The sequence below is a fragment of the Polistes fuscatus genome, unplaced genomic scaffold (assembly GCF_010416935.1).
Source record: "Polistes fuscatus isolate 324 unplaced genomic scaffold, CU_Pfus_HIC Scaffold8, whole genome shotgun sequence".
Taxonomy (NCBI): Eukaryota; Metazoa; Arthropoda; class Insecta; order Hymenoptera; family Vespidae; genus Polistes; species Polistes fuscatus.
The window spans coordinates 3,637,483-3,664,404 of record NW_025113162.1 but is presented as its reverse complement, the minus strand read 5'-3'; the positions used below and the strand labels follow the sequence as shown (position 1 = coordinate 3,664,404).

The 26,922-nt window shown below is 33.0% G+C and overlaps 2 protein-coding genes across 5 annotated transcripts in view; both read left to right on the top strand.

Annotated features, from left to right (window-relative positions):
- The window catches only part of LOC122525117 (protein O-mannosyl-transferase TMTC1-like), a 156,071-nt gene that overhangs the window by 85,593 nt on the left and 43,556 nt on the right, over nt 1–26,922 (top strand). For all 3 annotated transcript variants that reach the window (XM_043647750.1, XM_043647752.1, XM_043647751.1), the window contains exons 4-6: nt 5,215–5,346; nt 6,430–6,502; nt 15,581–15,684. In XM_043647750.1, the coding sequence (XP_043503685.1) occupies nt 5,215–5,346; nt 6,430–6,502; nt 15,581–15,684 (309 nt within the window). The remainder of the gene's footprint in view (nt 1–5,214; nt 5,347–6,429; nt 6,503–15,580; nt 15,685–26,922) is intronic.
- On the top strand, nt 84–3,068 carry LOC122525119. Of its 2 annotated transcripts, none has more exons than XM_043647753.1 (2): nt 84–493; nt 2,305–3,068. In XM_043647753.1, exons 1-2 carry the CDS (start codon nt 110–112, stop codon nt 2,329–2,331), a joined length of 411 nt encoding a protein of 136 aa, XP_043503688.1. In that variant the 5' UTR covers nt 84–109; the 3' UTR covers nt 2,332–3,068. The 2 variants fall into 2 exon arrangements, 1 of the variants encoding a protein (XP_043503688.1); XR_006305716.1 differs by lacking the exon at nt 84–493 and adding an exon at nt 2,072–2,090.

Below are 26,922 nucleotides of genomic sequence, written 5' to 3'. Positions count from 1 at the left end.
CGTACTGCTAGCGAGACTTCTCGACGCGATTCTGGATTTAACACACTCCGAGGATGATTCGGCAAGAGGGATTCAAAAACTCGTAAGAGATACGGAGGCATATCTCAACATGATTGATTCGTTTAACGAGCCTCATGCTCTAACAGTGCGCGTTATCGAGCGCTTTTTACCTCGTCGCGTTCGGGAAGAATGGGATCGACAACTTAATTCGGACGATTACCCTACTCGTAAGGAACTTTATAAATTTTTAAAGGAAATAGACCACCGATATAGTGCTTCAGAGAAGCTAACGACGGATATTAAGGACGAACCCCGCGAAAAACGTAAACATATCCAAACGAACACATTACAATCGCGAAAACGGCAGGACACTTATCTTACGCATTCGGCCCCCATTAGTACATCGCACACCTGCATCCTTTGCGAACGAGTTGAACACCCGTTGTACCGCTGTCCTAAATATAACGACATGACGATAACCAACAAATGGGAGGTAATTCGAAATTATAAAATATGTCAAAACTGTTTGCGAAAGCATCGAGGTGCATGCATATCATCGAATTGTCGAATATGTCATCAACCACATCACACATCCTTACACCGAACCGATCATGAGAACATACCTTCGACGCGTGACCCCACATCTTCAAAACAGGAAACACTCGCGTCAACATCCCAACAAACCTCGAATCCACATAACTAACTCCTATAGTCCGCGTCGTCACGCTAAATACACCGAATCCACTACTTATAATCGCGACGTACTGCATTTAAAAGAGGTGATAGAACTTCGAGACAATAGATATAAACGGAATCTTTCTTAATAGTATATTACTAGTCGAGCACATCATACAGAATACATTGGTAGAGCATTTATTACGATCTCATAACGGACGGATACATACATTGAACTCAACTCGATCACATCCGGTGCAGGATCAGTATCTTTTATCATCATCCGGAACTTAAAACAGTTCGCGAAAGACGGAAGCGCCAATCACACGTTCAAAGCCGAAATTCTAATTAGAGATTTGTACATAAATAACTTTATAACGAACATCTAACCTATACAATCACGCCGATACATCTTCGCGAAAGAGTTACGAAACATCATATTTTGTTGGAAATCGCGAGATCGAACCAGAGAACATGTTTCTGCAGTTTTTAACTATACGCGACTTTGAAAACTATAACACGGTGCAGAGGATGGATTGACCCTTTGAGTACAGGATACTTTCTCGAACAGTATAGATCTCGTCTACGATGAATAACACATTATAATATAGAAGACCATCTAGTTGATATTTCATTATCTATTCGGCATTGAATGAAACATTTTTTATTGTCAATATATATTGTTTATTCACCTGCTAGAATTTGAAATCACTGTAATTTGATAATTATATATTTGGATATTCACAACCAGAAAATTAAACGAATCATAAAAAGGATTATAGAATCATGGAAAGGCTTCAGTACACATTTTTACGAAATTAACATTTAACACATTGATATTGAAGAAAATAATAGTCAACCCAATATCTCATTTGCATACGATAAATCTCAAACAATTATCAACATATGATCCGATGTCATATTGTTTTACGTTCAGATGGTGTATCATTCCTTCTTTGCCGTCTTCTACAGACAACACCAGGAAATAATTGCCGAAAATATACATTTGATTATAGCACTCAAAGGGTTAAGACGCATTCGTATCGGAGAGAAGACTTGACCGCGGAAAAAATAGGACGTGTATTAAAAATTAGTCCAAGACGAATAAATTTGCGCCGAAAGGGAAAGATTAACCGATTCGGGGGGAGCGGTTATCAATGAATTAGATTTGATTTCAGTTGGGGACCGATTAAGAAACGCGAAATTAACTTTCCAGAAGAAATGTCTAACATCTTTACCATTTCGCAACTTCAATGACCAATTTCATCATTTAAAATACCCACACCGATATTCGGACCACCATTTATACGATATGATAACGATATTAATTTCAACGAAATAAGTTATCAATAAAAAGATTTGTAGACTTAATCAACTCTGTTAAATACGAACGAAAATACACAACTTCATAACAGGTAGGAGAAATATTCGACATATCAATCCTCCGCTTTCATCCCAGCTAAGATGGCTACGGGAACTATCATTCATCTATCAAACACCATCCCAAATAAGTCGCATAAGAACTTTGTTCACTTATGAAGAATTAATTACACGAACGATTGAAATCAAAACAATATTAAACGTACAACCTCAACGATTCCATAACACTAACTCCAACATATTTTTTAGTGGCAAACCATTTCCAATGATACTTAAAGTGAGACGACAGCGGGAATTTCCTGGATGCACACTCTACAACCGATAAGGAGACTCGAATCGAAACCGTAAAAACCATACGAGAAAACAATCAAACGCAGCGATTGTTTATATTTTATTCAATAATTTTAAATGTACTCTGTTGTATATGTTAACTGCAAACTCGACACCTCAGATAAATTCATAAATATCATTCTTGTACGTACAAGACGATTAGATCGCCTGGCCAGCGATATGCAATTCTATCAAACAATCTACGACCAAACTTTGTAAACTTTAGCGTAAGACATCACGATACACTTACTCGAATAAGAATATTATTGATCGGTACCCTCTCAACGGGGGGAGTATGTACGATCGGAATCGATCATAGCCGAAAATCGATTGTAACCAAAATACGAGATTACTATGCGCACACTAAATCGATAGAGAGTTACTAGTAACTAGCAGCTATAACCCCCACCACTCGACCGTCGAGTGAGGGCGCCCTGCAGGGCACAATACGAAAAACACGCATTCTATTCAACCGCTGGACGCCCACGAGGGCACAACACACAAAGACACGCTCTATTCAACCGCTGGACGCCCACGAGGGCACAACACACAAAGACACGCTCTATTCAACCGCTGGACGCCCACGAGGGCACAACACACAAAGACACGCTCTATTCAACCGCTGGACGCCTACGAGGGCACAATACGAAAGAGCGAGAGGAGTATAGAAAGACAAGGAGTTTATCTATTAAACGAAAGTATCTTACAGATACGACAAATACGAGCGAAGTAGAGGCGATAATTAACGGTGAGAGATATAATTTCTATTTCTTTCAACTTGATTACCGCCGGGTAATCGTGACGAGAAGTGATCACGGATTATGTCCGTTATCCATCGTCGTCCATTGTACTGATAACAACAGGGTTTTTTGCCGCAAGGCCTTTTCCCTGACGAGCCAATAAAGCATTGCACTTATTGGCTCAACCACGTGTTTTATTTTATTCTAATACACCTTTTCACCTCCTTATAATAAGCTTAATCCAATCGCCGGAGGACTCCGTGTTGGAGGAATTTTGGCAAATACAAATATCGTACATTTATATTTACAATAAAATTTTGATCATTAAAAGACTCTCAGTTTGATAATTAGTTACTGGATTCCTATGAGAAATTATAATAAACTGATGATAGGATGTTTTATCATACAGTGGGTAAGCATTTTTTTTCAGTTAAGATTATAGAAATATTTGTATAGAAAAATATATTATAATGTTTAGAGGATTTTTATGAAAGTTCTTTGATAACATAGATTGTACACCTGGGTAAGTTGAAAAGTTTCGAGACTAACATAAAAACAATTTTTATTCGATCAAACTCACTTTTATTAAAAAAAAATATAATAATGTACAAGTTTATTTTTGTCGATGCTCGAAACTTTTTAACCTATTCTCGTAAATATTTTTATTGTATTTATATCACAAGAAAAAAAGGTAGTTCGAACATTGCTTGAACTTAGTAAGTTATTTGCAATTAAAAAAAAAAACTGAAAATCACTTATAACTTTGAAGGGGTCAATTTTTTAGCTCATGTTGACCGAAGTACGTTTTTGTGTTGTTTAATGAGTACGATATGCTCTTTTAGTTTTAAACTCTCTCTCTCTCTCTCTGTATGTATATATATTTGTCCATTCGGTCAAGTACTCTTGTTTCACGTCGTTCCACTCTTCAACCTTTTCCCCCTACCATCTAAATCTCATATTTCTCACTACCGAAATCCTGAATGACGCCTTGTAATGTATCCTACCTCTTGGCATTAATTTATGTACGCAGAGTGCTCGACGAACATCTACACGAATACATCTCTCATATTTCCATTTTAGAAAAGGAGGAAACCGGTGAAGATTGTTTATCGACATCGACGTTTTTAGTTTTTTCCAAGCGATTGCATCTTAAAGAAAATATAAAGAGAACAAAAAAATCAGAGAAGAAGAAATAAATATGATCGTTAAATAGCTCGTTATATCATTTCGAGGAAAAGTTTCTACGGAAACACATGTACTGCTTAATAATACAATAAAAATAATTAAACATGATTTCAAATAAATTTGTGCTCAAGTTTTGTGGTAGGTCGCTGACTTCTCGACAACTTTACTAGACTGACTTTTCCTTTTTAGTTTCTTTCTTTGACTTTATTTCTCATTCTCTCACTCTTCATTCTCTCATTTTCTTATTCTCCCTTTTCCTTTCTCTTTTTTTCTCTTCAGAACAGAAAAAGATCGTTTAAAACTATTTTAACGGAATGTCAAGTTTCTTCCAACTTCTTTAATAATAATTCATTCATTGTGGAAACTTGTACTTTGCAGGGATGGAGCGTACAAAAGATATTAACGAGCATCTAATCTGGAATTATAGAACTTGGCATTTAAATTGGATAATTCGAAATATTTAATTATAAGTTCATGTTAGAAAATGTACGATTGTTCTTTATCCTTCTTTTCGTAACCATCCGAAACGAAACGAATTCAAAGTATTGAAAGAGAAAATAAGAGAATGAAAAAGGAAGAAAATGGATTATTGAATAGTCTCGTAGATACTTTTGTTCGTTGAAATATTTATTAGCATGAAATAGGTACGTGTGTCTATACTTCTTATTCTTTTAGAAAATACGATTCTACACTACATTTAGAAAAAAGAAAAAGAAAAACTAGACACAATCTAATTGCGTTCCGAATCGAGAATACAATTATTTCAAAGAAAATACGAGAAAATAACTACACGAAATGCGTTTCACATTTTACGATAAAATTGTAATTGTTTATTTTTCTACAATGATTCGGCTCGTAAAATGAACCTGTTTAATTAAACCTCAGGGAATTACTTTTGTTACAGTCAGCAAACAGCTTACGTGTGGTGCAGTGTGTGTCTCGGTACCCTGTCAATGTTGGCTAAGGAAACTGGCTTTACTGTTCTACTCCTAAACCTTCTTTATGACCTTTGTCGTTCCTGGCATTCAATCAGGAGGTGAGTTTAAGCGCGAAACCATATTCGCGTCTTATACGAGAATTACAATCACGATATGATTTATTCATTTTTAATAATACCATTTATATCCATTGTTAATTTAGTTTTAATCTCTCATAGACTATGTTATATGTAAATAACTATTTATTTAAATCAATGAGAAGTGTTTATAAAAGTAGAAATCAATCATACATTATTTTACGAATAATATTTTTGTGATCCATCTTCCGAAAAGATAAAAATGTCTCCGAAAGTTTATAAAGACTAGTGAACAAAAAAGATCGAGGTAATATCAAAAAAATTTTTAATTTTGAATTTTTTATATAATATGTATATGTCGAAATTAGTCATAATAAAAATTTCAGTTGCTGATGAAGTCCTAATGAAAGGGACGAAACGTTCAACAAGATCAAAATAACGTTCAACAAGATTTTTTAACCCGTCCAATCTTCCTACGACACCTAGTTTAATAAAAATGAATATTTGACCGATATCACGTCTACTATTTGTAAGAATTTATTGAATCATCGTAATACAAAAAAAAAATAAATCAAACGCTTTATAAATGCATTTCCATTGTCGAGAGAGAGAAAAGAATACGAATGATAGTAATTGTGCCTAAAAGTACGGATGACAAATTTTCATTAACGCTTAATTTGTAGTCCAGTTAAATACACGTACTCATCGTTTTCGTATAGTTTTATGAAACTTTCGTGCAATAATGCTTGCATTTTTACATAATTGTCATAGAGGAGAGCTTAAAAGTCTGGTTTACATAATGAATATCTGAAAAGTTTTTATTCCTACGTATTGTCGTAATTTATGCAAAAATAAAACTATTCTTTTGAATAAATTATTATAAAGGGAGGAAGGGGGAAACACAAATGTTCATTTTTGAAAATGAAAGACGAACAAATAAAAGAGCAATTTTCAAGATTTGGCATGAAGTATTTTAAATTAAAAAAGACTATCCTACAACAGTAGAATATTAAAGTTCGATGACAAAATGTAATTTAAAATTTCATATTTTATATTAAATGATTATTTCTTGGAAATATCTTCCTTGCAATTTTTTTATTACAGATCTATTTCTGAAGCCCGATGGAACGAGGACTCACGACATTTTTCTAGACGAGCAGCTGTCTTATTAGTTTCCGTAAGTTATTTTCTTTTTTTTCTCTCATATTCATAGAATATATTTCTTTCAATAATTTACTATGAATTAGATATTCACAAATTTAATAAATTTCATAGCCATTGGATTTACATATGCATATACTTTAATCGTTTCGAGTTACTTTAATATCAAACTTTCAAATGTAACGAAACCCGTCTAAAAATTATTGAAAATAATGTAATAAGATAAAATACAATTTTATGTTGGTCCTTTTAGTATCCCGATCCAAGCCGTTAGTCTGTTAACTATCAATGAAAGTTAGTGATATAGGATAGAATGGAATCGTTCATTAAATGGAACATCGTTTTCCCAAACCCATTGAACCGATCACATTATCAAAGGACAAGGGAAAAGGAATCGTTGCGTATCCGAGCGAGTAGACATAGAAATAGACGTGGGGAAGAGATACACTGTGTGTATGTGTATGTGTGCGCGCGTGCGCGTATGTATAAGTGCAGATGAGAAATCACAGATAAAAAGAGAACGAGAAAGAAACTGAGTGATACTTATACGTATATATGGCAATGAATAAAAGAAAAAAAAAGAATAAGAGTGGTCTGACTATTGAGGTTGAATAGGGGTGAGTCAAAAATCCTCTTAACCATGCTCGCAGAATCAGTCGTTCGTAGAAGCCCTACAGGATTTCTAGACGTCCAGCAATCAACTCACACTCTCAGCGCTCTTACGGGACATCCAGATATTTATATGTGCATGTATAAATAGTATTGTTACTATTGTATTACCGACAATATATACATCGACAATGGATATGACGAATACAGTAATGGGAAAAAAAAGTTGTCAGATCCGTTGACCACTAACGCTCTACCTTAGACCGTCTCTGTGCTACTTTTATGTGCTTTTGTGAGTTCATATGTGATATTGTATTTGTTAGATTTTTCATTTTTTCTTATAATTCAATTACGAAAAACACGAGTACAACAGATTGACAGTTTCAATTATAACGATAGACGAGTTGTAAAATATGTTTGGTTGGCGGATTAATTTTTATTTATAATATAACGTCCAATGAAAACCATGTAGACGATATTCAACGAGAAAAAATATAAATAATGTAGTTCATTTCGTACGTTCAATTCATTTCCTTGTGATACAAATTACGATTGTAGGTAGAAGTCGCGATAAACGAAGGTTTCGGTGATCAAATATAAAGAGAGAGAAGTAAACGAAAGAGAGTGAAAATCGATTAACGATTCGATGAGTTGCGAGTACCCTATCGAGTTAGTGAAAAATACGTGTCATCGACAGTCTCGGTGGTCTCGAAATTACGATGGTTGGACCGCGATAAAAATATAATTCCACCGATAAGCACCACGTTTACCGCTGATAAATAAATACCATTATGTTCGGCTTTGCACAACTTGTTAATGACGATTGGTTTTGAAAATGCAGTATTGTATAGGGAAAATCGACGTGAAATTTTAATCAAGCACGACCACTTTGACGATAACCACCGATGTTCAATTTTCATCGAGTTCGTTTTGAAACGTATACTATCAAAATAGATGAATATCCAATATGTATATGATAGTTATTTTCTTGACAATCGTTATAGTATCAAGACAAATTGTTTAGTTTATTTCAGACAAAACAAAACAAAACAAAAAAGAAAAATACATGAAAGTACATTTAAAAGAAAGACACGAGTATGTCCGGAAAATGCATTATATTTTGGTAGAGTGTTAATCCATTTAACGATACGGTAATGTTGTTACTTTCCTACCTAACGCGTACGTCCGGTAGTTGAAATTAAAATTTACCACGGGCGAAAACATTGCAGCCGCTTTAAAACTTTTACAATGTGAAGCTTTTACATTTTTTATGATTTATTTCCGAGAGGTATTGTTGCGTGAAATAATTTGGCGGTCTGGAGATTATAGAAGGATAATGAAACGTTAATTGAAAATGGTAAATCATAGGTATGTTCATTCATTTACGATTGATAAGTTAAGAATTAATGCATTTTTGTTGTTGATGCAATTTATAAAAATTGCATTGCCATAATGTAACTATATACATATAAAAAGAATTATTTTTACTGATTTTTCTGCTGCCTATTTTCTTCGTATATACTGGGAATATAAAATCAAAGAATTACAATGTTTTATAGCTCCGGAAAAAGGATCTAATTAAGGATAAAAAATAGAGAAATTTTAGGAATACATTAGATATTTTGTGAGGGGAAGAAAACGTTTACAGGAAATCCCATTTGGTTTTTTAGAACTCGGCCCACATAGCATTGATTTTAATGACCCAATAGACCCCATGGTTTCCATAAAGGTTAGTATAGGTACAGAAAGCTAACATACTCGTTAGAAAGATCGGAATACAATTTGTCCACTCTCTAATAAACGTTAAATTTCGAATACTGTGGCAATAATAATACTTTATCATGACGATTAAACGAACGAATAAAGACACGTGATTTTTCTTTTTTTCTCCGAGAAAACAGCAGATCTTTCTTAGTTAATCCTAAGCATTAGCGGACGATCTCAGTGTTCGCATCGTTAATTCTTAACGACCGATATCTTTCGTTTTTATCGTTTAACCCACCAGTCGACCGCCGATGTTTACAGCCTCTCGTGCCTTGAGTAAGTTTAACGATCGTTAACACAGATACAACTGGTCCAGAGAATTTCCCTTTACGATCACGGAAAATAAACGGCATGGCCCAAATTACGACGCAGCTAAGATAAATTATTATAGGTCAATGTGACCAAAGAACCAAGTAAACCTAATTAAGAGTGGTCAACGTAAGATGTATCGTTAATTAGAAAAAATTACGATCACTGATTGTGAGTATAATTAAAGAAGAAACCAAAAAGACTTATTTTACCTCGTGTACACCTTATACATTTTTCGATATATCAATTGACAAAATATAAAATAGGTTACTCTCTTGGCACGCATCAATAAAAAAAAAAAAAAAAGAAAAAGAAAAGAAAATAGCAATAAAAAGCGTACGTAATACGCGTTCTGCTTCTATTTATACGTTCAATTTAATCGAAAAATATCTGAAAATACGTCAGCTGAACAGAACTCGATCTATGTACGGATTTCCATGGACGGTTGAGAACGTTCGGCGAATATTTAAGAATTTTTAAACGAGCGCATTTCGAGATTTGAACTTTTATCGGTAACTGGATCTATTCGGCAAAGCGAATTCTGTCGGTTTCCCGAGGAGTTCTCTCTTGAGTGGTGTTGAAAATTCCGTTTGATGAAGCGAGACGAAAGAAAAGAAAAGGGAGAGGAAAAGAGAGAGAAATTTGGAGAGAGAGAGAGAGAGAAAATGAAGGAGCCGAGCAGAGAGAAGGAGGAGAAATGAGGGAAAATCGTAATACTACCACTAGTGGTGGTAGTTAGGTAAAAGAGGTGACTTTGAATGTGTAGTTCGGAGGGTAGGAAAGTGCCGAGGTCACGAGGACCAATCACGCGTTACATCGCCGCGGCGTAATCCCTCGGGGAAGTTTACGAGGTGCTGTTAAATCCTCGTGCTTTACGTATACTCGATGTTCATAGTTAAGAAACGGGCGGACTTGCGGCATAAACCCTCATCGTAGCCCCATTGTGAATTAATTTAAACGGCTCTGTCATGGCGCACGGAATAATGAACCTTTACCAATATGAACGTTTGGTCCGATGCAACTTGCATTTTCTGTTTCGATCTACCCTTTCGTAGTACAATGTGCGTTTAATCGATGAATAATAGCGTCAAAATTTATAATGAAACTTGTCATAAATCGCTGAAGAATCTTATCATCGTTGTTTGTTATATAACTATTTAACTTTGTCACATATGATACGTTTGATATAATATGTAAATCATTATATCTACACTTATACGTACCTGAATATATATATATACAAAATATGAACGCCGCGTAAATATTATTATCATCGTAACGTAGCTAACTATAAATTATCTTATCGTTTAAAGGAAGTGAACGTTAATTAAGTAAAACTAAACGAAGTCATGTCACGACTAGGTTGTAGTAGTTGCAATCCGTCGTAAGTCGATACAAAGTCCTTCCGTCGTTCAAACCGTTTCTCTTAGTACCTACTTAGGAAAGTTCCTTTTACATTTAACACGTGCAGGACTATAGACGCGGATGTCGTATCGAGGAAAATCATGGAAGCGTGCGAGCTAGCGTTTACCAATACATCGGACCACTGATGTAGGAGGGGACTCGACCGCATATACCTACATTCTACCTTACTCGAACGCGATTCTGAATTATGCTAATTTATGCTAATAACGAAGAAGGTGCGCAGGCACAGACTACCCTTCACGTAGTTATCTGCGTACTACTTTATAATCTCCCTTTCTTCGTGTACTCCTTCGTTTTTCTCGCGTTCCCGTCTTTCATTTCTTCGAGTAAAACCGCATAGAACATTCTGCTTCTTTACTCTCTTCGCATAAGTTCTTTTTCTTTCTCCTAACCTTTTGTAATAGTGGAATTACAAAAATTCTTTCGCTTCCCTGACTTTTCCTATTACGTCTTCTGTAAGTCGTAATAAAATGGGTTTTTATGAATTTCATTAACTGTTATTTTACGATTATTTTACTTTCATTCTACTGCCTTAACCGTTATAATAAAGTTTGATAGTAGCTTTGTTATCTTAGCGAAATCATTTTTATCAATTTACAGGAAATCAAATTAATACTTTTTATTGTCCAATGTAATAGTTTTTTTAGTAACTGAGTTAAGAAAGATACTAACAAATTGGCAAACGTAATCAATTGGCAAATCCATTAGAGTCACACATTGTTTATCGATTGTGTGCTAGTATGTTTATCGTTCCTCGATTGACTTACCTCTTAGCTGTTATGCGTTTACCCGACATTACCATAAGGTACTTCGATTTACCCTTGCAGATTGTTCACTATTCTCGAGTAGGCAAATATTAGCATTACGTACGATTTCTGACCTACTTGATTCAATTGATTATCCTCGAGAATATTACAAAATAGTTTTTCAAAAACTAATTTTGAATCTATATAATAAATTCTAAAATACCACGATATCGATAGATTGATTAGTTTTATTTGCCTCTCAAATATCAATAATTAAGTCTAATTTTAAGTAATCGTTTATCAATCCTTATTAAATATCTAATAAATAATATCAATATCTATATAATATTTTTACTAATATTATAATATTTCTAATAAAATACCTACAAATTTTATTTTACGATCAATGCAATTTCATACAAAGTATAATTTTAAAAAGAAATTTTTCCGGTTCCGAGCGATGTGGATTTCAGCTTAAATTTGTCCGTTCCTTCCTATTTGCAAAGCACATTCTAAGAAACTGGAGCAGAAGGCATAAAAGGAATTCGTGTCACAAGCAAAGAGAAAAATATACTCGGTCGATAAGCTTGGAAAAAAAAGTAACTCTGTATGGATTGGCTTCAAGGAAGCCGTATGTGTCTTTTCGGAAAGGAGTGAAAAAGAAAAAAAAAAGTAGAAAGGTGTATGTTTCTCACTTCTGTGAACATATATATAGTGCCAGGAAACATTTTACCTCTCCAACGATTCGAAGCCGTAGAACGAGAAAAGAGAAAAAGGGTGGAAAAGGGAGAAATAGTTCCGAAATGCACCGCAAACGGCACAAAATCACCCTTCTGATATATCCAGTGCATGCACGAGAAAATAAGAACGTGAGTGTGTAATCACCGAATGATTTTCTGTCGCTTTTTAACGTTTTACCGTGCAGAGAACAAGAAAAGAATAGAATAGAATAGAAGAAAATGAAGAATGAAGACGCATTCGAAGAAAAAGTTGAAAGAAATAAAGTCAGAAATAGACAAAATAAGGCCACTAAAATGAGGAAAATAAAGGAAATTCAAGATTTTATTTCAAGTAACAATTCAGATAGAATAAATATTATAAATTGATATAATTTATATAATCCATCCAATAATAATCTATCCTTTAACACAGTTCTAACGTGAAATTACTAAACGTTTCTAGAATCGTCAAGTTTTGTTGCGAAAAAGACGTAACGTCGTTTTGTGCGGTACCGAACGTTCGTTGAAATTGAATTTTTATTCGATCCAATGCATTTTGCAGGGTCAGTCGACGTCTTGCGGCGATGTAATATGATATTCCATAAGAGTCTATCGACAGACCGAGAAGACAACCATGTTATGAAAAGTGTCCTAGGTTTTCTCAGCTAAATGCTAACGTTCTACGAATGATAAAAGTAAGAAATAGATTTGAATATGATTTTATTAGCATGATATTTTAAAAAAGATAATAAAAATATTTCATTCGTATAAAAGACTTAATGATTTATCCAACGATTTCTGTGATGATATACCTTTGATTCACTAACTTTGAACATTTTCATTATTATTATCTCTACGTTTTTGTTAATTTAGAAAAAAAAATAATAAAAATAAAACGTTATTAGGCTTATCATTTCTACTTATTTAATAATTAGTATTTGTTCGGAATAATTTGATTATTTTGTATGCTTAAATATTTAGATAAACGTAAATAGAATAATATATAAAATGCGTAGATGTTTTTTCGAAGCAAATGGCTAGCAATGTCAGATAACTAAAAAGAACGAGGTGTTTCACAATATCAATATCAATGTATATCGAATACGATATGAATGCTACTGAAGGAAACGTCGACATCTCTTTTCATCTCTGGGATAGTCTTTTTTTATCATTTCATTCTTCTTTGCATTTTATTAGAATTCTCTCAAGCAATATATTTTCTTGTTCTATCATTTCTTTCTCTCGTACTATCTTTTTACCTTTCTTTGAGATCCTTTCATTCTTCTTATTTTTCTTTTTTCTCTCTTCCTCTTTTTCATTATTCTCCTACTTTCTTCTTTTTGTTATTTCTTTTTTTCTTTTTTCTTTTTTGTCCTTTATCAGTGTGTTCTGGACAGTACGTGAAAAGAGAGTTAGAAAGAGAATAAGGAGAGAGAGAGAGAGAGAGAGAGAGAGAGAGAGAGAGAGAGAGAGTGGGCAGAAGTGAAGAAGACGAAAGAGCTGCTAACATTCGTTTCGAATTCTCTGAGTTGAGAACGGAGAGTGGTTTGCTCTAGGACGAGTCAGCCGACTTATTGGGTTAGCGAGCTACCATAGGACGTGACGGAAATGTGACGACGAATTCTGCTGCGCCTTTGCGAGAACGTGACGACGTTTCGACGTTAGCAACGAGTATAACGAACAAAAAAGCTTACTTGTGTTCTTTGACGTTCTCATGAACGAATTTACAGTGCAGACAGTTCTTTCAGAAAATATTTCCACGAACACTTTATGATCATATTATTGACACATCGATAAAGTAAAATGATATCTTTAACAAAAGAAATAATACTTTTGTTGTTTCTTATTTCTATTAATAGGTAGATGCATTTTTTTCAAATTAAAAAGCAAAAATACTAGAATGCTTCTTATCGATTAAAATGATATTGTGTAGGATTTTAAAATATCGTAAATAGTTTGGTTATTTATAACCAAGTAGAATTTTTTGTATTTATTTATTTATGATATGATTGTTTCGTATTTTTATTTCAGAATAAATATAAATCCTTCTGATATCTTGTTACTGCTACTCGATATACGAGTCAGTGTATGTAACTTTGCGATTCGAGGATTCGTTCAGGGATTTACAGGAAAAGGAATACCGCGATCGTGAAACACGACACTCGATTTAGATTCGACCGATATCGCATGAATATATGTTTAGAAAAGTATTACTTTCCCAATTTACTGATTTACATTTTAAAATATACGCTTGTCATTTAATTTATGTTAAATATTTCTTTCGTATTATTTTCTTTCACGCAATTGAAAATTACGAAAATTCAGTATTTCTGTATAGAAATAATTTGTTTTAGTTTTATTATAGTATATGGAAACTATTTTAATTAAATTCGTCTTTATCGTCAACGTGTAACGTTTCTCTCGTTTGTTTCTATTTGATTTTGATTTCGTTTTGGTTCTAATATTTTTCCCGATATATTTTCAACTCTGATTTCTACCACATTTTTCCAACTTATTGTAGATCAAAATGAAAAAAGAAACAGAAAAGAAGAATAGACTAAACGAACACTATTAAATAATTAGATGGTGTTTATTGTTTCGTTTTTAATTGGTTTAATTACATACATAAAATTTTTTTTACGTAAAATGTTTAGATTTTTCATTTTTATTAATAAGCAATTATTATTATTGTTATCAAAATTGAAGGTATATTAGTTGTGTGTATTTTAAAAGATCATTTCGAGGCGCGTACTATCTGAAAAGTTTTTCTTTCTTTTCTTTTTCTTTTTATCATCAAAATAATATTGCATCGTTACGTTATTCATGGAACAGATATTTTTATTTGACTCAAACGATCGAAATTTTCTTGTATTAATTACCAACAGGGCAACGTACGAGTTTATTCACAACCTGTACACGCGTTACGTTAAACGAATTTAAGTCACGCGAAAAGAGTTACGTGAATCGCCGTTATTTGTGAAAATATTTAGGGGTAGCTGTTAAATTGCATCACATAAATACTACCGTTATACTGTAGTAACGTTTCACATTCCCAATTCGCATTTAACGTTAAACGAGGTAGTCTCGTTTCGAGTAGTTGTTTACGATTGGCCAGGCGTATACAGTAACAATACAAAAAAATAGAAAATATGCATGCTCGTTTGGAAAGTCTATGGTACGTGTACAATGAAAATATAATAAATTTAAATCCTTTTTACATGCAACATCTACGATGACGATTTTTAAATACGATATTTTTTAGCCAGTTTAATTATCAAACTATCAGACTAATTTCAAATATACTGTATTCTTCTGGATAAGATTTTTTATTCTAAAATGTAATGGTATTAGTGTTAATTTTTAAATAATATTTGTTAATTAATATCTTTTAATTTACCATTAACAATGATTATCAAATTTGATCATATTTATTACTGGAGAACAACGATGTTATTTCTTGTCATCGTTGAATAAATAAAAGAACAAAATTAAAACTGATAAAAATTTTTCTTTTTCTTACAGCTGGGAATACTATTGGTGGTAAGGCTCGCCCTCCTTCACGGTGCTTTACCGAAATTTTCGCCACAGGATAATCCTGCAGCTTTTCATCCCTTTTTCCACGTTAGGTGAGTTATGTAGCGACATATTTAAACATGTAATAATTATCGGGGATCACAATTTGAATGAATGTTTTCTTAAAAAATACTTCTTCGTTAAGCACGAAGAAGTAAAATGATAATGAAATCGTCTGTTATAGAATAAAAAATATTTTTAAAAAACGAGCAATATTTAAGATATAATTTTACCTTACAATATATTATCAAATTTATATTCAAATGACGAGTTTATAAATGTCTAGTTGCTATGCTTGTTAAAATGCATGAACTAAGAAATAAACAACATCAGAAAGTCTGACTAGAAAGTTATTTTTTTGTTCTTTTCGAACTCTCGTTCAAAAAGCCCTTTAGGATCAGTACCACTTCGTAAGATTTGAACCGAAAAAACGTTCTTTAAAACCTCTTTAGTTCTGATGTTAGTTTCTGACCAGTTTAGAAGAAAAAGAATTTTATTCTTTTTTATTCGAACGTCGCGCCTTCACTTCTCAAAGAGATCCTCGTATTTCTTCAACAACTTTTACGAAAATATTTTAGTAAAACACTCGAAACGCAAGCAGTCGAGAGTACACGATATTCCTGCAATTTTACAAACTTTTATCCTTTTTTCCTGATTTCGAACTTTGACCTCTTCGTATTTTTTACTTTGAGAAGAAGTCTAGGATATTCGGCGTGGATAATGAAAATTAAGAAACTAAATATCAATTAAAAACTAAAAGATTACAAAAAAAGTGTAATATTTATTAAAAAATCGTATAAAACGTCATATTTAAAAGTATCTTGATTTTTCTTATAATCTCTTCTATTCGCGATCATCCTTCCAGTCGTCGGTCCTTTTCCTTTGATTTTACAACTCGACCGGTCAGGTAGAAAATAAATTCCATTCGTCTTCCGATCGATCTAATGGGGAAGCGAGACTATGATTCTTGCTCTCCACCGGGACTAGCATTTCTTTTCGACTTATTCTGTATATTATAACTTCGACTTTTCGACTCACACGAGCGAGCATGGGGAAAAGATTCAAAAATACGATTAGATTTTACGCATCGACGAACGTGTCCAAGGAATCCGATTTCGATTTATTCCTGTCGTCCAGGTTATACCCTCTTATTTCGCATATATATTGCTTCCTGTATTAGATATCATGAAATAATGACGTGCTCGTGAATTATTACAATTCGTTAATGGGATTAGTTTTCTTCTTTTATTACGTTTTATCAGTGAGACTTGTTATTTAGTTTAGTAATGATTCAATATCTCATAATAAATTATCTTTGTTTTTAATTATATTGGCAATATTTATGAATCTGGCAAGTAGATAATAATGCCAAAAATACATGTTACAAATTAAAAAATATTCAGTTGGCAAGTATGAAATTTGTAATGTGTCACATTGTCAACTTTGTTTTTCTACAAATTTCATACTTAACGGCCCGATATATCAAATATTTTTTAACGATAAATAATATCTGATAAATCGTCTGTTTGATTTCCTATCGTCGATTTTAGTTGTACTATATGATGAAAAATTAGATCATTCGTTTGCAAAGTAATACGCAACCCTTTTATCGGTTTGCGATCACCTACGATCGGTTCATAGCGATTTGCGAAAACATGTGGCTATTTTGTCCGAAAGATGAATTGCTGGTACGTGAAAAGAAACTTTCTCAACTTGGATTGCTTTGAGAAATCTGCAATATTCGGAAATCGTAGCTCGACAAAATATCGAAGTCTTCAGTAATGCATAACTGATGCTTCTTTTCTTTTTTATGTTTCAATAGAACTTCTTTACAGTAAAATTAGTAAAATTATTTCATTAAATTCCATCGGGGATAAAATTGTGAATTACGCGTTACCTCATTGTCAAATAAAAAATTGTAATTAATCATTCAATGTTTCACAATTGCCAATCATATTTTCTTATATATTCAATTTATTTTATAATTTATTCAATACATTCAATGAAAAGATCAATGTTCGCTGAAACAAAAGAATCAATCAGAAAACTAAGACGAAAACTTCGACTTTAAAGATTACAGATAACGGTGGAGAAGAAAGGGTTGGGAGAGGGGCGGTGCCCGTTCAATAATTTTAGCATATTGAAATATTATTTTGTTCCATTCTAACCGTTTCGTCGTATCAGCGTAGTATCGATACCCCTTCCAACGTATTGTTCGCTCTTATTATTCTTCTTTCCACCCTCGAATCGATTCTCCTTACCAAATCTCGTCGAAATCCTCTTCCTTCAAACTCCTCTCTTTTTTCCTTTTGTCAGATCTTTTAGAATATTATACGAATATTATACGAAATACTAAAAACTGCTTCGGAATATCTTATGAGATGTATAATTCGGAATATATACTTGTGAGAATTTATGATTATTCTAGTCTACGACATGTCGCTTTCAAAGTGTTGGATATTTGGCCTTGCAAAAAACGTTAACAAATGTTGCATATCTTCTTAAAATATTCTAACAAGTTTTTATGTTCTAAAATGTGTTCATTTATGTCTTCTACATCTAGGATCATTATTTATTGTCTGTTATTGGTCGATATATGAAACTAAAACCCTTGGAAATTCAAGATACATTTACACAAGTTGAGATGAGACAAAATTCAATAACATAATATTTCAAAACAATGAAATAGTTGCTTATGGTTATTAAAAGTATATCAAAAAATTGTCTGCATTTTCATCGAGTTAGTATAGTATCTATTTTTATATGAAATTACGTTAAAATTGTTCATAATCTTTGATATTATTTGAAATAACATTTAAATCATATTAATTATTTTTTAACGACAAAATATATACTCAATTGTTGAATACATGCTTACATATACATAAACATATATTGTAAATAGTATCGATACATAAAGTAAATGTTAGAGGTTTGTATACTAGGAACATTCTCTAGAGAGGATCGTTATTAGAATAAAGTATTACCCCGTTGCGATACCCGAACGAATACCCTGGACTTACCATGAATACTAACCAACTAGGACTTAAACTATTCTCGCTTTAGAGGTCGCCTAGAGAGAAATGAGGGGAAGGGGTAGTAGTAGATAGGTGAAGTATTATATGTGGTGTACAGGGTTGATTCTTAGAGCTCATTAAAATGCTACTTTATGGCGGTTATACATATTAGAACATATGAAAGCAGTTATTCCGCAATTAAAAAATTAATTTAACAGTATTTTGTTTGTTTTATTTCCTCTCCTTTTTTATTCTTTTTGATACAGTTTTTGGTCGTTAGCATAGCCATATATAATAATATTTCCTTGTATTACTAAAGACGCATCATTTTCACGTATTCAACAGTAGTATTGCGTAAAATATTAACGATGGTAAGAGCATCGTCTAGTAGGAAATATGCTCGACGCGTTACATTACTCTCCCCCTTCTCCCCTTTTCCCCCTTCCACTCTTCTCTTTCATCCCTTGGTGTTTCGAGTTTGCTGCTTCGCTTACCAAGTCGTCTTTATGGAGGTACGTTTCCTATTATATACAACCTCTACGATTCTCCATCTTTAGTCAACTTCGCTGCAGTATATGATGTATTATGCATAGGAGTATGAATGATTAGAAGCTATGGTATATCTAAGTTAAAGCGCTTTCAGATTCATTGTATACATTGTTGAGATTAGTCGATAGCCGAATGATGACTTTGCTTTAATCGTTTTAATTACGTTTAAGTTATAACGCAAAATTCCAACTCATTATTGTATTGGTCAATAATTATTTGCCTCTTTTAAATTTGATAAGTTCCAAAGAAAGTAAGTAATTGGTAAAAGTTAATTTTCTTAAACAAAAGATCGAATTTTACGTCAGACTTGGAAACAGTGTTATATTTCAACTTGCACTATCATACTAAGTTATTTATATATTTATATTCACTTTGAACATTCATTAATTTTGTTAATATAACTATTCCATTATGCATAACAAAACAAACGTTCAAAACGCGCTATTGCATTATTAGAGTATATATATATAATAAATTATATTTATATATCGTAGGCACATCTTTAATATTTTTTTTAAATGACCGAAAACATTTATTGAAATTTATATCGCATTGTAACTCGTAAAATCTTTCCTACGTTCGTTCGTCCGGTAATACTCGTCCAAAGATTCATAACTTCGGGAAGGTTTAAGCTCGGAGACACTGTAAAATATATTTCAAAGGGGAAAGAGTAATGCGGTAAACTGTTTACATAACTTTTCTCGTAAAAAAGTTACTGAACTTTTTACTCGGTTGCGTATTTAATATCTACTTTCTTCCTTCTTCTTTTTTCTTGTTTTCTTTGTTTAAAGAACATATGCGGCGAACAAAAAGTCTCTGCTTGGTGTGTCGCGGTGTGTGCCATGAATAAATTCATTCTACCAATGAATTTAGATTTATAAATCAATCAATTTCGTAACGCGACATAATCCAACCTACATTTTATCCGGATAAATTATCTTTTATTGTTAAACCGTACGTAGGTATCCGTTGTTTTAGTTAACGGAAAATATACTTGCAAATAATGACATTTCTAGGAAAAATGTAACGTCGATCAAAGCTTGATATTATTTTCAACAATACGGCTCTTGATTTTGTAATATAATTTTACCTGTCAGGTCGAATATATTGCTTTCGACACGTGATTTTCAATATGATAAAGTATTCCTCGATAAAGAGCATTTCTGATTTCGAGAGATACATTAATTTTTTTGACAGTAGATATTGATAAAGTACCTCTCATAATCTAGATTGAAACACTACAAGCAATTTTTTCGACATTCTATTTTACTAATAACGATTCTAACAATTGATATCAAATAATTTTCTAATTTGTTTTAAAGTTTATCAGTTTACGTTCACTTATGATCGCGTGTATATATTTCATATTTTATAGTATTAAATATTAGATACACGTCGCGCGCGCGCTATGAAATATAATTTTAGATTCGTTATGAATTTAAAAAAGTGTCAACATTCATTGAACAAAACTTTAACAAACTTTTCTACTTTAATATCATATATCTATGAATAGAAAGTAATTAGTAATAAATAATTGCTGTTAACGATGCAAGTCGATTTTAAGCATGTAAGCTATAAAAAGACTTCGATCTAAATAAACAATTAAGTAAAACTTTCGCAATAATCTTAACCAGTCAAAAGAACAGTTTTGTTATAGTAGATAGCGAGACAGAAACTGATTAAATTTTCTGAGCATTGGAATCAACTTGGATATACATGTTCCGTATATATAAATGTTGGATCGTGGTGACGTGGTATCGTTGGGTAGACATGACACAGGTATTTCGATCCCTAACTCAAACCTGGTTCTATTAGAAAGACAGAGCGTCAATGGGTAAAATGGGAAGGGGATGTACTTTGAGGACAGACCGAAGTTTTCTCGTAAATTACGTGCCATCGGGAGCAGAGGTTCGAGCTTCGGATTCCAATCGTCAATGTGATCCTGTCGAAAGAAGAAGAAGAAGGAGGAGGAGGAGGAGGAGGAGAAAGAGGAGAAAGAAGAAAGAAGAAAGGAACCTCTCGTCGTACTAGCGTTGTCCTCGCTGATCGATCGGTTGATACCACAACAGCAGCCTTTTCTCGATCATCCGGAGTTAACTCTTGAGGACTTTCAAACCGCGGATCCATTTTCGTTGGCTTGCCTCATAGTCGGGCGATTAATTCTCGTTACCCTTCGAAAGTTTCACGATAAAACGAACGGCTTCACGATCTTCTCGCAAACTCGAAATCGAAGAAAGTTCCTTCTCGAACCATTTATCAGTTTAAGGTGTCTTGTAAGTGTATCGTGTTAACCCGACTCTGCTTATCCCACTATCCACAAAGAACAGAACAGAATGAAAGGAAAGAAAGGGGAAGCTTTCGAAACCATTACTGAATCGATCTCCGTAAACTCGTTCTTGGTAAAATCGTAAAAAAGAAGTTATCTCACAAGATCGCAGTACATCTATAGCTTTAAAAGAAACTCGTTAAACCGATATGGTTTCCGGATGGATCTTCTGATCTATCTTCTTTTTCTTTTATTTGTTTATTTTTAGAAAACATTATTGCCTTTAGGATTGTGCAATGAGTAGTTCTTTTTAAATATATTTTCTCATCTCGTTTTATAACGTTGATAATATTGAAAATGTATTTAAAAATTGCTTTATAGTATTATATAAAGGGTCTCCTTTTTTATTTTATTTTTAAATTATTAATATTTGAACAATATCATATATTTCATACGCTCGAATATTGGACATTTAAAGCATTCGGTATTCCTGACTTTAATTTTAATATTTCTTTTCCTGTTGTTTCAAACGTATACGCAGAATATTTTTAGAATGCATTTTAAATGGAATATAAAAAGAAGTATTAAAACAACCAACTAAAAGAAAAAAGTAGAAGGAACATTAAAATCATAAGAGTTTCCATAAAGTCATTTTTTCGCCGTTACTCAAGAACTTGCTACGGATTTACGATTTTAACTATATTTTTGCGCCTATGCAACTACCAAAGCCGACACTGTCACGTACAGTTAATACCACTAGTCAACTATGAATATACTGAACTTCTTTTTTGCTATAAGCACGTTCAACCCTTCTTCTTCCTTATGTATAAGGATGAACTTTGTATACTTCCCCACTTACAATTTATGCTTCATTCAAGCACCTGCTTACGGTGCTGGTAGGAATTCCAGGCGTCGGGAAACTTCGTCTACGAGTTTATCGTAAAGATTCACGGATAATATACATCCCGATGTCTATAATTAGCATTGTTCACAGTACGTCTAGACAAGTTATAGTTTGAGCGATATGATTTTATATATTCTAAATATACAAGTTAACGGATAAACTGTTGATTTATTCAGGATCATTTTAAATAAATTATCAGGTTTATCTCAAACTCTATGAAATTGTTAGAATTATAAATTATTCCATGAAAAAATAATTTTAAGCTCTGTAATTGAAGATTGTATCTTTTGTTCGCTATATAGTACACGATGTATATAGATATATGTCTGAGTCTTTATAAAGACAGTCCTTAAATTAATTGATCGTGAGCCTTAACTCTTACATGACTTTATTTAACATTTTTTTTTCTCTTTTTTTTCTTTTTTCTCTTGTGACCGTAAAGTAAAATACGAGAAGCTTTGATTTTCTGTATTCATTTTGTTCGAATCACTGGAGATTCTGATGTGGGAATAAAACGTCTCCGACAAAAGCTACGGCGTTGGTGCTGTCGAGTGCACGTAATTAGTTATATCCGGAGGGTCTAGGAAAGCACTCCCTGACAAGTTCCCAGGCTGTAGAAAATTTTATACTTCGCGATGAAACAAAGGCATCTAGATGATATCAAACAGCTTTTGTGGCTTTTTCAACGGCTTTTCCGGCCGACATCAAAGAATTAGTGACCGTGATGTTATTGGGTCTTCTTTATCACTGCGACCGTAGAACATCTTAACTTTCTTTCCTACCAGTATACGCTAAAAACTTCAGAATGGCGAACGTCGTGGTAGAACTTTTCTTTAGAGTCTTTTCTTTTTTTTTTCTTGTAAAGAAAGAGAAGCCCACTTTCTTTCAAATTCAAGAATATAATAAATCTTTTTATCGGAATTGGATTTAACCGAGTTAAAAAAGAAAGTAGGAGTAGACGATTAGATATACAATTTTATAACATGTTCTAATATAATTTACCCAAGTAATTACTCGGGTAAATGCAATTGCATCGCCCCTATTACTCCGAAAGAGAAGATACGACTTTCACAAGTTTCCGGATGAAGAATTTGGCGGTGGAAAGGATCTAAGCTTATCCAGATTATTTTGTTGAAAGTAAGAAAATGATATAGTGTCGAAGTATAAGTTTAAAGAGGGAATAAATAGAAGGCGTCGAAGAAGATGTATATAAAGAAAAAAGGAGAGATATAGAGAATGGTAGAGAGATAGGTAGGAAAAATAAAGCATCATCAGATACGCCAGCTACAGAGTATCCAATTAGTCGGTACTCAAGGGAGGACAGTATACAGTTGTAGAGCGAAGAACGCCTAGAGGCAGCTCCGCCTAGAATCAACCAACTACAGTAGTACATTCCCATGGTTTGTAGTTTTGTGCATCTGCCACTCCACCCGCTTTAGCCCATTTCCACGAGGCGCTATAGCTTGCGGTATACAAGAAGGACTACTTAACTTCGCTTCGTTGCTTTCCAACGCGTATCGTCCCAAACCCCACTCTGCCTTGTGGCATGCTTCTCCTTCCGCACGAAGTCCTTCATTCACTCTTATACTCGAAGAAGGAGACCGTCTACTACCATAGCTACAAATGGATTGTAGCATCATAATGAAGAGACTTCATTCTTTTGCATCTCCTTCTTATAAGCGTTATATCTTTATAAAATACTTTTCATCATTCTTGAGTTGGCTTTACAATGAACGCGATTGTGTTCGAAGTAATTTGAAGTCATTTCGATGAATTTAAGGATTCCGAATAATTCCAATAAAAATTTCAACGTTTCGTTATATGTTCGATTAAAAATTCAAATTTTAAGTAGAATCGGATAAATTGCAAGAATACTCGAAATAATCGGTTCATTTTCTTTTTTTTTCCCTCGTGAAAAGTAAAACTATCGAAATTGTTTGAAAGTTTTATTTTTGCATCGGTCCGATATGAGTATCAATAATATTAAGTTGTAAAGTTTCGTGAATAATGTCTAAAGGTAAGGAATAGGAGCTTGTATATCTGAAAGTTGCAAGACACGCATTTGCAAGGAGCTTCTTAACTTTGCAATGGTGAACCGTAGCAATGTCGGTACATAAATTTTCTACGACCTATGCTCTTGCATGCGGTCAAGTTGTTTCCTTCGTTGTTGTATAGTTCAGTATAAAAAATAAATCAGGTGGTAAATGTTAATACAGTATCAAATATAAAACGTTACAATGTTTGCTAGTAGATAAAAAAAAACAGAATAATTTTTAAAAGTATATTTCACAATAGTGTCAAAATCTTTAAATATGAAATTTGAAATTTCTGAAGTATCAGCGTTGAAAGTAGACCTAACGTATGAGTGAGTTATGTCAATCGGGGTATCATACGTATTTTCCAGTTCTCGTATATATATCATTATTCTGTGGCTGCTACATGCATGGTTGCACGATGTTGAGACCGCAAGGGATGTCGTTGACATCTCTCGACGATGTATTCCTGTACACGTGGTTGCGCAACGAGCTCTGATGTTTCAGCGTGTCCTGCAAGCTCCGCATGCCGTTATCCCTATCAACATCTTCCGTTCATTACAACTTGACAGAAAGTATAGTTGAATAGGTTAAAAGTTAAGATATTTTCAAGCAATAAAAATACTAATGAAATAGAATTATTATACTAATATTTATTCTTAATTGTTCAATTACCGAACTCATACGATGGTAATGTTCCATATTGCTAGTAAGCGTTATTTAACTTCAACATTTTTTATCATAAACCGTTATACAAATTATATTGAGGTAAGCTTAACAGGCAGAACATTACGAATTATGGGTATCAACATAATACCTGCTAAATTAAAGTTACAACGGTATCACCATTTCCCGAAAATTTATTTCTTATATCTTATTACCCAATTATCGCTTTTAATTGAAATATCATACATATCTCATGAGATACCATACTATTTCTTATCATTTATATCTGTAATCTGTTAATTTTCATATCTTACGTTATTAAGAAGAAAATATTTTTTCAAGCAATGAAGTACTCTCATCTTTTCCTCTTCTCAATTACAATATAATAAAAATGAAACGATTTGACTGTAATTATTTTTTATAAGGAAAAAATGTGTGGTAGAAAATAAATTCATCTACGTTATTATTTTCTTTACCTCTTCGCAAAAAAAAAAAGTATAAATGACTTTCGTCAATTCCATACATTGAACCAGCCTTACCGCGAACGTCTCTACTAACACGAACATAATCGTTGAAATAGAGTTTACGTCCTATCTATCTAAACGCACGGTTGGGCCGGGATTGCACACCACAAATTATCTAGCACAAGGGGTTCCACCTACTAATTTCCCCGCTTTATCCCCTTCCCGCTATCGTCACTGTCACCATCACTAGTTTCCAGCATGTACTTTTCTACCCATTTCCTCATCCTTCTTCACTTTTCTTTCTCTCTCTCTTTCCCTTCGTCTTTCTTTAGCACGTGCATGCATAATACAAAGGAAGAATCCAATGGAGGCTTTCAAAGAACTTTATTCATCGAGATTTCTTTATCAGAAACGCCTTAATATCTACTTCTTATCCTTTTCTATCAATCTTTCTTGAATAAGTTAAATTGAAGTCATTTCTTTATTTAAATTTCTTACATATGTTACTTTAAGGGTATACTTTAAGGATAACATATTATCTATTTATAATAATAATAGTGCAAGCTCTTTTTGATAGAGATTTGAAAGAAAAATAAAATTATTATGGCAAAATTAATTACAAATAAATCCGATAAAAGTTACTGTATATTTTAATAATAAATTTGTTATATTTCAGTTTAATTATGTTAGTATTCCAGATATTGTTAGATCTTGAATAATATGATTATGATTTATAGAATTCAAAGGACGAAGTTTATTTATCATACTTGAATAAATCGAATTTCGAAATAACAATTGCCGTATCGACAATGAGATTAGTGTTATACACGTCAGAGTTATCACACTAGATATAGGTAATTGTTCTTCCTGTAGAGGGATAGATACGCTAGAGGAAAGCCGATGTTTGTGTGTGCGTTTAATTAAACTGGATGCAAAGGACCAATTAATACGAGCTCGGTCATTAATGAACGAAGAAAGCTCGATTCTCGAAGAGGAGTAAGGACTGGGCTTGTTCTGTAAACTCATATATATTACTCTACGTAGTTATATGTGATGCACATGTGTTTTTGCGTTTACGTATTTAAGAGAAAGATAAAAATAAAGTAACCAAGATAGAATAGAAAAATGACGTTGGATAAAACAGTAAAATAGGATATAACGTGCTGGCTAGTTTTTCCATTATTTATTTCTCTAATATTTTATTGTCTCAATAACCTAGTTCTAATTTTAGTTTCAGCGTTGAGGATGATTGTATTATGGATAAACTTTATTCTACACAGTTTCCATTTATATGTAATTTAATTTAACATTTATTTCATTTTCTAAAGTTTTTATGAACATAGATAAATATCTATTTTTTGTATATCTCTGACTCCATTTTTAGTTGGATAT